A 12776-nucleotide genomic window follows, 5' to 3' on the forward strand; every position below is an offset into this window, starting at 1 on the left:
TGGATTGTAATTCTGCTGAACTGTGTGCAGTCTCAAGCTTCTACTAATTTTGTGGTTCAGGAAAAATAATTTCTAGCCTTTGTTCTTTCAGAACTGATTGTAAATTGTAAGACAGACATTAAACTGACCCTAAAGGTAATAGAACTGTATTGATTGTGACCAAAACCACTAATGACGATGCAGGAAATGTTCCAACAAGTTTGGTCCAACTGTCCTGCCTGTTTCAGGTGATTTTAAACAACCATGTCTTTATGGGTTTTTTAATGTTTCAAGTCCTTATTTTATACTCAGTCAAAATAATTTTATCTTTGCACTGACCTTTTGTGAAGATATTTACTAGTTCTTTTTGTTGTCGTTACATTTACACTGCTGGTGAGGCTAGCTGCTAGTATCTCTGATGGAGAGTATTATAAATCTAGTATAGAAGAGAGCAAAAATTGCAAGTGTTGCAATGAAATTAATTCTTGTAATGCTTCTGTGGAATAAAAAAATGATAATTTCTTTCCTTAATAATAAAGAATAAAAAGAAATTATTTTTAGTAAGCAAAATAATATTTGTATTTGTGTACCAAACAGATATTTGTCTTTATGTTGTGAAATGACCTTGAAACATCATAGATTATTTTTAAGGAAAATTTTCAACATAGGAAGAGCACTTATATATATTATTAAGAAACTACAGGTTTTATTTGATAATGTGCCGAGTGACATTAAAATTGTGTAATACTGGTCATGTGAAGAATTTCCATGTTCTTTCCAAGAAACCATTAGTAACCAATGCAGGGTTTTCATGGGTCAGGTGAGAGTTGAAGATCCAGGCTTTAGTGCTCTGTCTGGTCATCCACTGGAGAATAAAATCTGACATGCTGCTGTTACTAACATAAAGCTAGATTTCTGAAAATAGAATATAAATTCCATTGTGGAAGTAATGAATCTCTGTCTGGGAATCCTGCAGTCAGACTGACTGAAAAAGTCTTTTATGTAAGAGGGGATGATCTCAGCACTCAAAATAAATTTTGATCTTATTTTTTGCAGATTGGATTGCAGATAGTCTCCAACCTAGGTATCTGTCAGTCTTGTTGAAGGCAGCCAATAGGTGGTCACAGCTTTTTTTCCCAGTTATTTATCCACCAGGGTTCTTCTGCAGCTCCTTTTTTTCCAGCTAGTTAGACCATCCTCTATTCCACTTTTCAACCTCCATGGATTTTGTGTGGGTGTTTTTTTTTTTATTCTTTGTTCTTGCACCCAGTATTACTCGTAGGTTGAGACTCATTCCCTAATCCATCCAGATTTAAGGGTGTGTATCTCTTACATTATTTTTCTTGATGGTCTGTTTTGCTTGTTTACTTTGTTTTTCAGTGTTGTGGTCCAACATTAATAGCCCCACCCCTTACATAAAGTAGACCAAATGGCTCAGCTCTGAAGTGCAGAAACTGTTGTGAGTTTATAGGTGTGTCTTCTAGCTAGGTTGGTAAGGGGTTAATCAGCTTGAAAATACAACATTATAGACTTACTTGTTGTGATAGCTAACTCATTGGGTATGGATTGCTGGGGAATGGATTATTGGAATATTGGATCTCTGAATTCCCAATTATATTTTAACTCCATTAATGGTTTGTGGGAAAGTATTAAATATTTAACAAGAGGCTTATTGACTTGCTGTTTGATGCTGCTCTTTTTTGCTTGTTTCTCTGGGCTGTTTTTCCTTTAATCAGAAGAGATGAGATTCTTTGTTATCAGAGCAGTACTATGAGATTTCTTTCAGAGCTGATAAGATCGAGTGTAGTTACCTCAGTTTTAGGTCCAATATCTGGGAAGGCTGACAAATTTGTGTTTCTGTTCCATTTGTTAGGACTGGCCCTAACAAGTTGCTCTTGGCTTCAAATTTAAGTTGTCATAAACAATTCCAATTCCCCTGTTGACTTCCCCAACCTCTTAGTCGAATTTTCCTATGCGTGTCTCTTTGGTATGATAGCTTGCAACAGGGATCATGTAAAGAGTTATTATTTTTACTACAAGCTAAGTTTCTCTGCTTGGATCCAAATAACCTTCCTTTTCCTTGTATGATTTCGGAAGGACAAGGCTAGTAGACTTACTAGGGTATCTTCCCACTACAGCTTAGGCTGTTCTTTTTATTTTTCCTTCACCCACTCCCCTGCACCCTCCAAAGGAACTCTGTAGATGGGGAAAGCTATAGTACAGAATCACCCAGTAGCACTTAAATGATATGTTTTGGTGGTTGTAGTTTGCCTCAGGTATTATAGTTGAGAAATCCATTACCATTCTCAGCTGGTTGATCCAAGACACAGGAAGCCAACTGTTAGGTATGAAACTGCTCCCCTATGTAAAATATTTAGTAATAATGGCATTCAGAGGCTAAAAGAGATTAGCGCGTTGGCAAAGTAAGGGACACGTAGTGCACTTGATTCACCTCCTTGGGATCGTGTTCTCGTTTCTCCAGCTTTTGAATGTTATTTGGTAAGTAAAGACCTCCAGATGTGCCATGACTAGCAGGTCACAGAAGGTGGGAATCTATAGAAAATGTGTGTCGACATAGAATCATAGAATAGTTTGGGTTGGAAGGGACCTTTAAAGGTCATCTAATCCAACCCCAACGTGTATTGCACTCTGCAAGGAATCCTTGAAGGGTGCTGCACTGAACAACAGTATCAGGCATACTTTGGGTTGGTCATCTGGGTTTCCCCATAAAGTTACTTTTATTATTTTTTTTTCTAACCACTTTCTAAATATCTTGTGTCCTTCTAGTTGTGGTTCTCCAATTCAAGTTTCAGAGGTGAAACTGCTCTCTTTTTCATCGGGCCAGTTAACTGTGTTCCTGCCAGCAGAGGTGAAATCTATAGGGACAGAAACAGATCATGTGCTGCCTTTGCAAGAACTGGCCATGAGGACCCTCTATAACACCTACTACAGGTTTTTAAAAGGTATGAAATTTCTGCATTCTTCAGATTACAGAAAGAGTGGAAGTGCTTTTCTGGCAGTGATAGGAACATTTCAAATAGCTCTTCAAAGAGCTGGGCAAGAATTAATATTTTAAAAGATTTATTTAATCAAATTACGCTTGAAATGCTGTATTAGAACAAAAATGCCCAATATAAAAAAACAGAGATCCAAAGACTATTTCTAAGGCTGAGTGGTGCTTACAAATGGTTTCTTTCTTGAGGACTGTATAAAGAAGGACGCTTTTTGCAGGAGAAGCTCTTTAATGGAAATAGGAGATGAGAAATACAGTTCCCGAGGCAAGATTAGATGCATCAGCCAACAATGCAACTTCTTGCCAGGCAGCACACTGCTAAACTGGCAAACTTGTTATACATAAGGCAAAAGAAATGCTAGCAGCCCTTGGCCATTTCAGTACAGCGTGACAGCTGAGCTGTTTTAGTTCTGCCCCAATTCAGACTCTTTGCTGTAAAGTGGCCCTTGGCTCATCTGGTTATGCATCATGCAATCACATGAGTTAGCAATATCTGATGATAACCTGCAGATTCAGATTTTGTCAGATTTAGATGTATTGTGACTCCCCCCTATTCACGGCATCTTGGGAATTCATCAGCTTTAGAGGTGAAAGTAGAAAGCAGAAGGATAGAGAGTTACAATGGAAAGATTAGAGGGTTTATGATAAGGGGTCACTTGTACCATGGCCACTGGAGTAAATCATAACTGCTGAATGATTGCTTTGCCAGGAAATGTGTACAAGGAGGTCTACAGCAAATATGCCGTAGGGAAGAAGCTTCATGTTGAGGGGTGAGATAACCGTACAAGCTTGTCTTCATAGGAAATGGCACTGCTTTGTGGAGAATGTATTTACTGACATAGAGAACGTATTGACCAGTTTGTGGTTGTGTATTTTTATATTTCTGCATATGGTGGGGAGAGGGGAGGTTTTTAGTTGTTTGGTATCAAGATATCAGCTGCACCAAAATTACACAATGACGAATGCTGTTTCATTTTGATTTGCAAAATTCTAGTCTTTGAAAAGGAGTTCAAGAACATCAGGTACAAGATCTTTTAAATCATCAGTAACTAATTTTCTTACCCAGTTGTGACTTGCACAATCATTTCTGGAATATGACCTTGTGAATGTGGTTCCTGAAGATGCTGGTGAAGTTTGGTTTGGGAATAGCAAGATAGCATTGTAAAATCAGTTTAAGAAATGGTTTGTAGATGGTTTATACAAGGCTGTGAGGATTACATCTAGTTGCAGCCAAGGTGCAGAACCTGAAAAAGATGGTGAAACTTTTTTAAACTATCTTGCCTACTTCTAGTTTGCTACACTGTACTATGTAGTCTTTTTATATATTTTTATATACATACACACATAAATATCTTATTCTGAGTCCCCTTATTAAAGATGATGTGCATTACCATTGGTGACACCCACATTTCAGTGAGGCAGGAGTAATGCATAGTTCAGACAGGTATAAGATAATGGTGTGCTGGGGAAGCAGGTGGCACATACGATTAAAGCAGCAGATTTGATCTATCACTGCCTAAATTTGCAGTTTCAAGGGTGCTGTTAAATGCTTGGCGGCTGCTAGGTAAGTATGACAGAAGTGACTGGACTACTTTTCCTCAGTCTTTGCTTGGGTACAGAATGTGACCTTTTCTTTCTGACGCAAATGTACTATTCGTCATGCTTGTCATCTCAATTGAGGCTGTTGTGGTACATTGTGTATGGCGTTAAACCTTACAGTGTTTGAAAGCTGAAACTAGTGTGATATCGCAAAACTGATTTATCAGGTACTGCATCTTGTCTTGATTACTCAACACCTAAACTCATTCACCTGTCTTGGCTGTGTCTCAGTTTCTAGATGGAGATTAGCATGTCGGTTTTAATTTATAAAACACTAGGTGGCTTGGGCCAAGCCAGAGAAAATGATTGCTCTTTCCCATGAAATGACCCTGGAGTCCCTTTTGGTGAAAATGATGGCATCTTGTAAACTGTGGGGGCACACTTAAGAGATTATGAATGTATTGATCTTTTTAGAGTGGTTTCTTCGGCTGGACCTGTGAGAATCATGCTGGGCTGGATTGTATTTCAAGTCATTCTATATATTTCAGATCCCTTTTTGCTGATGGTGGAGTTTGGGCTTTTTAGTGAGCTTAGCTATCCTGCTGGATTGGTTGCTGAAATATTTTAGTAAAATACTACTGATGTCCTTTTCAGAATTTTGTGTTGTTATTGATTACTAAACACCTGTCTAGATCATCTTTGTGTCTAAAAATGCTTTATGATGTATTACTGGTTTTTATTATTTGCTTGAGCTATAATATTTTCACCTGGGTATTTGGGCCCAGTTAATCTTATGCCCACAGATGCTAAACTTACACATTTAATTTTAACTTTTTGAGCTTATACATGGAAAGCACTATGTGCTTCACCCTAATTGTGGTAATTTGTGTTACCTTGCTGTTCTTTTGACAAAGTCTTAATGTGAGACAGCTGATTTTTTGAATTGTTCATGGATCATGCTTGTTGTGTTTGACTTCATCATGCAATTGTTTTGTTACAAGCCTTTTTTTTTTTTTTTTCTTCTATAGATTTGAACTTTCTGACTCCAATCTCACTACCCAAAAGCCTCTTGGAATTGCTGCACTGTCCCTTGGGACACTGCCACCGCTGCAGCCAGCCTATGTTTACCATTGTCTACCCAAAGCTCTTTCCCTTGAGGGAAACTCCAATGGCAGGATTGCATCAAGGGTAATTATACAGGAAATTACACTGGGGTTTCATTTAGGAAGAAAAACACCTTATGGAACAAAGCATATTCTTAAGGATTTTTTTTTTTAACTTAGCGGTCTTTCAGATCTAAAGCCCCTGTCCTACGATTGCATATAAAAATTGACAAATCTATTTACAAGACAGCCAGCATACTGCTGTTAGACTGCTTAACAAGGGGTATCACATTTTCCTGTTTCAGACTGCTGTAAGATAGTGGAGGGTTTTGATATGATAGGATTGACTTGTTTGTGGTAGTGCAGCACATGCATGGCACTTCTGTGCTTTGGGAAGGAAATACTGCCTAACACCAATACTTGCCCTGATGGTCTCAACCCCGACTTCAGGAGAATGCCGAAGGCATTAGAGGCAGAAAATAGCTCTAAAGCCAGAGCTTAATTAAAATGTTCTGCGGTAAAATACTCTTGTTTTTCTTTCCACGCTAATTAACTTGAGATATGCTGTGGAGACATTCTGCATTGTAATGTACATTTCATAGCAATACATCTTTTTAAAAATATTTTGGTTTTTATGGTGGTAGCAGTTGTGAGTGTGTCTGCAGAATTCACAAGTCAAGTAGACAAGCCTACATAGACTTCCTGACTTGCTGGACAGCACAGTCATAGAAGGGACTCAAAACTGGGATATGGTTCAGGGAATAATGCCCTCATGTAGATAAAGATTTATAATACCTTTAAGGTGAGCGTTAATAATTTTGCAGTGATTCTTTCCCTAACCCCTATTAGTTCGAGCTCATACTGTAGCCCACCATGAGCCATAATATCAACAAATCCACTTTCTGCGATGGAAAAGTATCATCAGAGAAATTTCAGCTGGTTCTACATGGACAAAACTACAGTACCATTTGAAACCTAATAAAGAAGGTTTAAAGATAAGTCACTTGGAGTTAAGCACATGTGATGCTCAGGTTCTTTTTAGAGAATTCATGTCAAGCCATTAGTTACAAAGCATCTGCTTAAAGGTGGGGAGCAGAAGAGAAAGGTGCTTTAAAAAGGAATGTTTCTGGAATTACTTGTTGGTATATATAATGCACAAGAATGCCACTTAGTTCTTGTCCTGCTGAAATCCATTGACTGATAGTTATCTTCCATAAAAAATAAGAAACTGCTTTTCAATAGGAAGATCTTTAAGAAAAAAGAAGAGGCTAATTGGTGATTTAGGTTAATGGTACCTATTTTCCACAGCTGTATCACAGGTTATTTTGCTGTGAGTTTGTGGCATAAGAGGTATCTGATTTGTAAGCAATTCAACTTTATGAAATGAAAACAACTTAGGTATGCCAAATCTGCACAGCAGCCAGAAGGCTGCATAAATGCTATTTTGGAAAAGTCATCTTTCTTAGAAAGATCTGCTTGTAGAGATTGCATACTTCGACTTGCCATTCTGTTACACTTCAGTCGTATGTTGAAATTCAATGGATTTCATGTTGAGTAAAATAAATTGCTTCCACATTACAGTCATTATATTCAGGGTGGCATAAGATGTTATAATCATGCTATGAAGTATTTCTTTCAAGCATTGAGCTCCATTAGAATGGTATAATTTTCTGAGAAAGTGATGGAAAACTACTTGTTGGTCACTAAATCCTTATATTATCTGAAATAATCCAACAGTGGGAGAGTTTGGACTAGAGAGCTCTACTTCCTAATTAATTGCAAAGCGTTGCTCATTGTAGAACTTAAAGTTATGATAGACATATAAGTAGACACCTTTAGGAATTATTAAAGTTACGACTCAACAAAAACATACTTTAAGGCTATTTTGGAAGAACATTATAATTACATTCTAAAATACATTAATTGAAAATATTTATTTCTGCATGGTTTTCACTTGTTTAAAAAAATGGTTATCATTCCTTCCCTTAGACAAGAATGTACAGTGTTCTGCAAAATGCCATAATGAATACAGTCTTAAGTAGCTGACATTTGATGCAAATCCACAGAAAATGAGATCTAAACAGGGTAGCCTGTCATCCTTATCTCTGTAGCTTGTGCACTTGACATGGTAAGATTAGGTGGAATTGTAGACGTGTGATAGCTGGTTTAGAAAGATGTGAAGGCCAGTGTTTCTGTTCTAAAGAGCTTACAGTGACCATGAAAACACACAGGGTAGGGATCCTGAACATTTGAACAGCACTAATTAGCACATGCCACATCCATGCCAGTAACTTCTGTCTGGATTTCCGTATCACTTTCTGTATCCTCTTATAGGAAAGGATAGGTAAGTGTTGAACTGGATTTCTGTATCTGAAAAAGCACAGATAACATGAGCACTGGGTAAACTGTGATTTCTGGGTTAGTGAAAAACAGATCTTAACATTTTTAAAGCAGGTATCTAGGTCCCTGCCAGGATGGGGCAGGAGGAGGGTCACAGTCACACACTATTCATGTTGCCACCCCTGCTGTAGTAGCTGGCACAATGTGACAGCACTGCCTGTCGATCGTCCTTTCTGAAGATCTGGGCCCAGTTTGTTCACTCGGCTGAACCAGAGGACGACACTGGACTTCAGTTATTTCATGCCTACAAGCAGTAATTTAAGAAACACATGAGCAAAGCTGAAGCAAAGAATTACCCAGCTATTTTTTCTTTTAGCTGTTAAACCTACTGGCTATAATACTCAGCCACACCCTCCACAGAAAGGAAAACCACATGCTGCTTCTTCAAACTGAATACGTAAGAAACCAGGAAGGTTTTTGAGAACCCCTGCAGTGTTTCCCTGCCTTTGTATCAGGCACTTATACAGAGCAAATGAACCTTCTTTTTCTGAAGTTTTGAGATCGGCTAATCCTGTATTTTACAAACCAGCATATTGTCTGCTGTGGAATGGGGCCAGGAGCTTTAATCTTCACTGACAACTGTTCCCCCCCCCCCTTTTTTTTTCTAGGAGGACAACTGTTAGTTTTGTGGCATACTGCTGCTCCACCCAGTGTCTGCAGACTTTTGACCTACTGAGTTGATAAACATTTAAAACTACTCAGGAGTGCTGCCAGTTTAAAGCTGCATTAGACGTCGTATCCCATTGGTACTGGAATACTGTGTGTGTGTGCATGTGCCAAAGCAGCAGAAGTGCCCAGTCGGGAACACTAAGAGGCACTTAAATCCTGCCCTATCAAATTTGGATGAACTGCAGAAACTTTCCGGAAGTGTAAATACCAAGCTTTTAAAAGTATTAACTTCTCTCTCCTCCAAGATACAAACCAAACAAATTCACGAGCTCTGACTTCAGGATTTCCAGTATTTTTCAAATGTGGCTGTCTTCAGGTTGACCCATTGCATCATTTGAGGCAGTTTTCATTCATCTAACAGGAAAAAAAAAAGGTTCAGTTATGACAAATAAGTTTTCACTTACTTCCCCCCCCTCCTTCACCCCTACAGCTGAATTCAGGTGTGTAGATCTAAGCCTACAGAAACCTTTGATGGATCCCATTGACTTTCCCCTAGAATTTAGCTTTATTTTCTCCCCCTCATCTTAATATTTTCCCCTGCAGAGTTATCCCAGTTGTATACCAAGTCTTTGAGAGTTAACTGTGGTATTTAAATCCACATATTAAAAGCAGAACTTTCTTTCTCATATCATTAGAAGCCACACTGATTTAATTGGAGTAACTAGGATATATCTAGAGACTAAAGATCCTGTTTCGGTAAAGAAGGCTGGTACTGATGCCTACACTAAGTGGTCTTGCTCCAGCCTGTTTGCAGGTGTGTTTTCTTTATTTTCATCATTCAAGTTTTTTATTTTTAAAAACACTTCCCCTTTTGCTTCTTTGAGTTCTTCAGGAAGAAGATGACTTTAAGTATCAATTTCACTTGAAAAAAACCTAGTAATATGATAGTAAATATTTATCTATATTTATTATATTTTTACAATTGCAGACTGTAGATCTGCAAAGAGTTGGTCTTCATCTTTTTCTAGATTCAGCATTTGGCTCATTTGTGAAAGTGTGTCAGTGGAGTGTGTGCCTCGGAGAAGGCTGGAAATCCGGGGGGAGGTATGTGTATCTCCATGCATAGGTATATATGCATACATAGATATCTTCACAGAAGGGCTGTAACATTTGTTTTTGTATATTAATGGCAGATTTAGTGCAAATTTCCACTCACTGTAATATTTGTGGGAATCCTTTTTTGTTAGATCTTTTTCATTTTAAATAAAGGACAAAGGATGAAAAAAGGCCCAAAATGCCTGCATGACTTAAAATTTTAATTTTATACTGGAACAGTTTATACAAAATTAGCCCCTCTTGACTTGTTTTGGAATATAGAATTATTTTTTTTAATATAATGTGTTCTTTTTTACTTTCTATTTCTTAGGTATAAACTACTTGTTGATTTAGCACAGTGTGCTACTTTGTGCAGTAGGTAGTTACAAGCTGAAATAGATATGAATGAAACAGTTTGTTATAAAAATGGCAAGATAAAGAGACTTATTTGGTAGTATATTAGCATATGTTGTGGTGAGGTGTGCATACTTTGAAGGGAGGAGACATTAAAATGTTTTCCTTTTGCCAAAGAAGCATTTGTTCCCGCTGCAGGCTTCCTGGCATCTCTTCAATAAATAGAGTATCTGAAGAGCTTAAAAGAGTACCAAAAAGGCAGTTTCAAGGGTGGAATTTTTAGGTTGTGCCTGTTACTTGTAAAAGCTTTGCTGGTTTTATTGGGTTGGTTATAGAGAGTTGAATTAGCATTAAGAAATGTAGAACTTAATCCTCCAGGAATGTAAGTATCATCTACTGTTTAAGAATTGTGAAACTTTCTAAAATAAATCCCATTTATTAAATCTGCTTTGCAGTAGGGGAAAGAGCCATGTCCAAGCAGACTTCGTACTATTGGATTTCTGACTCTGTCATTTCACTGATTTGTTTCAATGTTGGTATCCCCAACAGGCCTTCCCACCCAGCAGGGTTTACTGCTGAAACAGCAAAATGAATCTTCATCTTTTTTTTCTTTTCCTTCAGTACTACACAGTTGAGATGTAAATTGCCCATGTACAATTATACCTATATCAGAAATGTGCAAGTGTAGTACAGAATCCGTGTTTTTAAATGGATTATAAGAGAACCATGGTAGTGTTAGAAATATTAATTTTTGATACAATACTCTGATCAGGAATTTTCAGTATTATTTTTACTGTGGCTTCCTGTCTTTGAAGGAGAAGTTTTGTTTGAAGTTTATTTGTCCTCTTTTTATAGCAACTTATAGACTTTAAAACACAGTTTATTTCTGAATTCAGTCTGTAAATATTATTTTGGAGTTAAATCTTTTGATCAGCTAAAAGGCATTGACGTTTGTTTTATTAGGAGTCAGATAGTAAGAGTGGAGCTCTTTTTTTTTTTTTTTTTTTTAATTATTTATTTTCTTTCTTCTTCCCATAATCTAATTATTTTTCATTGAGTTCATGTCAGTCTCTTTATTATTGTCTACAAGTGCAGTTCAGAAGAAATTCTAGTCTGTTCTATAAGCAGGATGGATCTTAACTAACATTTTAATAGATGATATTTCAAGAATGGAATGTTCAGTGAATAAATGACTTAAACACGCAATTGAAGCTGAAATGTCATACCCTATTTTTATAAAACAAGGAAGAGGAAAGCCAATATATAGACTGAAAATGAAGCTTAAATTCATGTTTCTCTGATGGTTTTTTGATACGAACAGTGTTTGTATTCATCTGTATCTTTGGGTGATATTGTTCTAGATTAAAATAACTCCATTCTCACTTGTCCAAATTTTTCTAAAGTTGTTCTACTGTAAGAGTATTTCATAACTAGCTAACATGAGAGCCAGCTATGCAAGTTGCAGAGGGGAAAAGGAGCTTGTTGCTGATTGAACTGTGCATCACTTGTTTTTCAATACGAGGTGTCACAATACTTGGACTTTTCTTTAATGCGTTTACTTCTAGGTAATTTTTGATTGCTTGCTGTTGTTCGTCAGGTTAGTACACACTGAGATAAATTTTTCCTTGTATTGCAAAAAGTCTGGTTCCAGCAGTGGAAAAAAATGACCATTTTTAAAGGGTTTTTTGTCATAAAAGTAGATCTTAACTCTTCGTTTAGGGTGGGAGCAGGAGAAGTTTCTTGGTTGGTTTTTTTTTTTTCTAGGTATTATAAAGAGAAAGATGTAGGAGAGAAATGAGAGGAAGTCTTTAACCCATTGATATTGCTATAAAAATTTTCTGAGTAAAGATTAACTCCTAATGTGATTAGGGAGCACAGGCATAATTTTTGTTTATGTTGTGATAACAGGCACCATGTTACTAAAACTGGGACACTACTGCTTATAGAGATAACTTTTTGTTCTGCCACAAAGGAAACAGAGGAATCTCTGGCTTTGTTTAAAAATACTACTTGAGCAGTTTTACCGTGGACACTGTTACATTTGGAGCACTGTTCTTGGGAACCTTCCTGTTACTCCCCCGGCGTATCAGAAATACAAATGTCCTTTCCTGTGCGAAAAACAAGGCCTAATATCAAGAAGTGCATATTTTTCTGTTTTGGCCTGATGCTTCTCTTGGGCTCTTATTGAAGTTCATTACAAACCTTCAATTTACTTCATTGCAGTGAGGTTAAGATCTTACACTGAGCAGAGCGGAGCTGTTTATTGCCAAGTTGGCTTCAATTCTTATATATCGAATTCTGCTGAATCCCTTTTTCTGGCATGAAGGGAGGATGAGAGTGTTCTAATGCCCGTGTGGTAACAGCGTGTCAGGTTTTACTGACACCACAGCCAAGTTGAAGACTGGAGAGTGACAAACCTTTCACTAGAGGATGACTTCTTTTTGAAGGCCACTGCGGCCCCATCAGAGTACCACTGATAACAGAAAAACTTTTGCCTTGATGTCAGTGGAGGATGGATCAAGTTTTAATTGATGAGAGAGAAGAATGTGTTCTACCATCTTTTACTTCTTGCAAAAACTGCGACAATGACACTGAAGTCCATGCCTGCTGCTAGGCAGCCTCTCTATCTGCAACTGAACTTATGTAATTCCAAGACGTAACTATCTTTGCCTCTTACCTCCCTC

The 12776-nt window shown here is 37.4% G+C and overlaps 1 protein-coding gene across 3 annotated transcripts in view; it reads left to right on the forward strand.

Annotated features, from left to right (window-relative positions):
• Window positions 1-10036, forward strand: part of LRRC28 (leucine rich repeat containing 28) — a 51629-nt gene extending 41593 nt beyond the window's left edge. For 2 of the 3 annotated variants that reach the window (XM_050903603.1, XM_050903602.1), the window contains 3 exons: window positions 2767-2942; window positions 5560-5719; window positions 8643-10036. In XM_050903603.1, the coding sequence (XP_050759560.1) occupies window positions 2767-2942; window positions 5560-5719; window positions 8643-8715 (409 nt within the window). In that variant the 3' untranslated portion in view covers window positions 8716-10036. The remainder of the gene's footprint in view (window positions 1-2766; window positions 2943-5559; window positions 5720-8642) is intronic. The other variant, XM_050903601.1, reaches the window with a different exon arrangement.
• Window positions 10037-12776: the final 2740 nt, after the last annotated feature.

This window comes from Gymnogyps californianus, chromosome 11, assembly GCF_018139145.2.
Source record: "Gymnogyps californianus isolate 813 chromosome 11, ASM1813914v2, whole genome shotgun sequence".
NCBI classification, from domain to species: domain Eukaryota; kingdom Metazoa; phylum Chordata; class Aves; order Accipitriformes; family Cathartidae; genus Gymnogyps; species Gymnogyps californianus.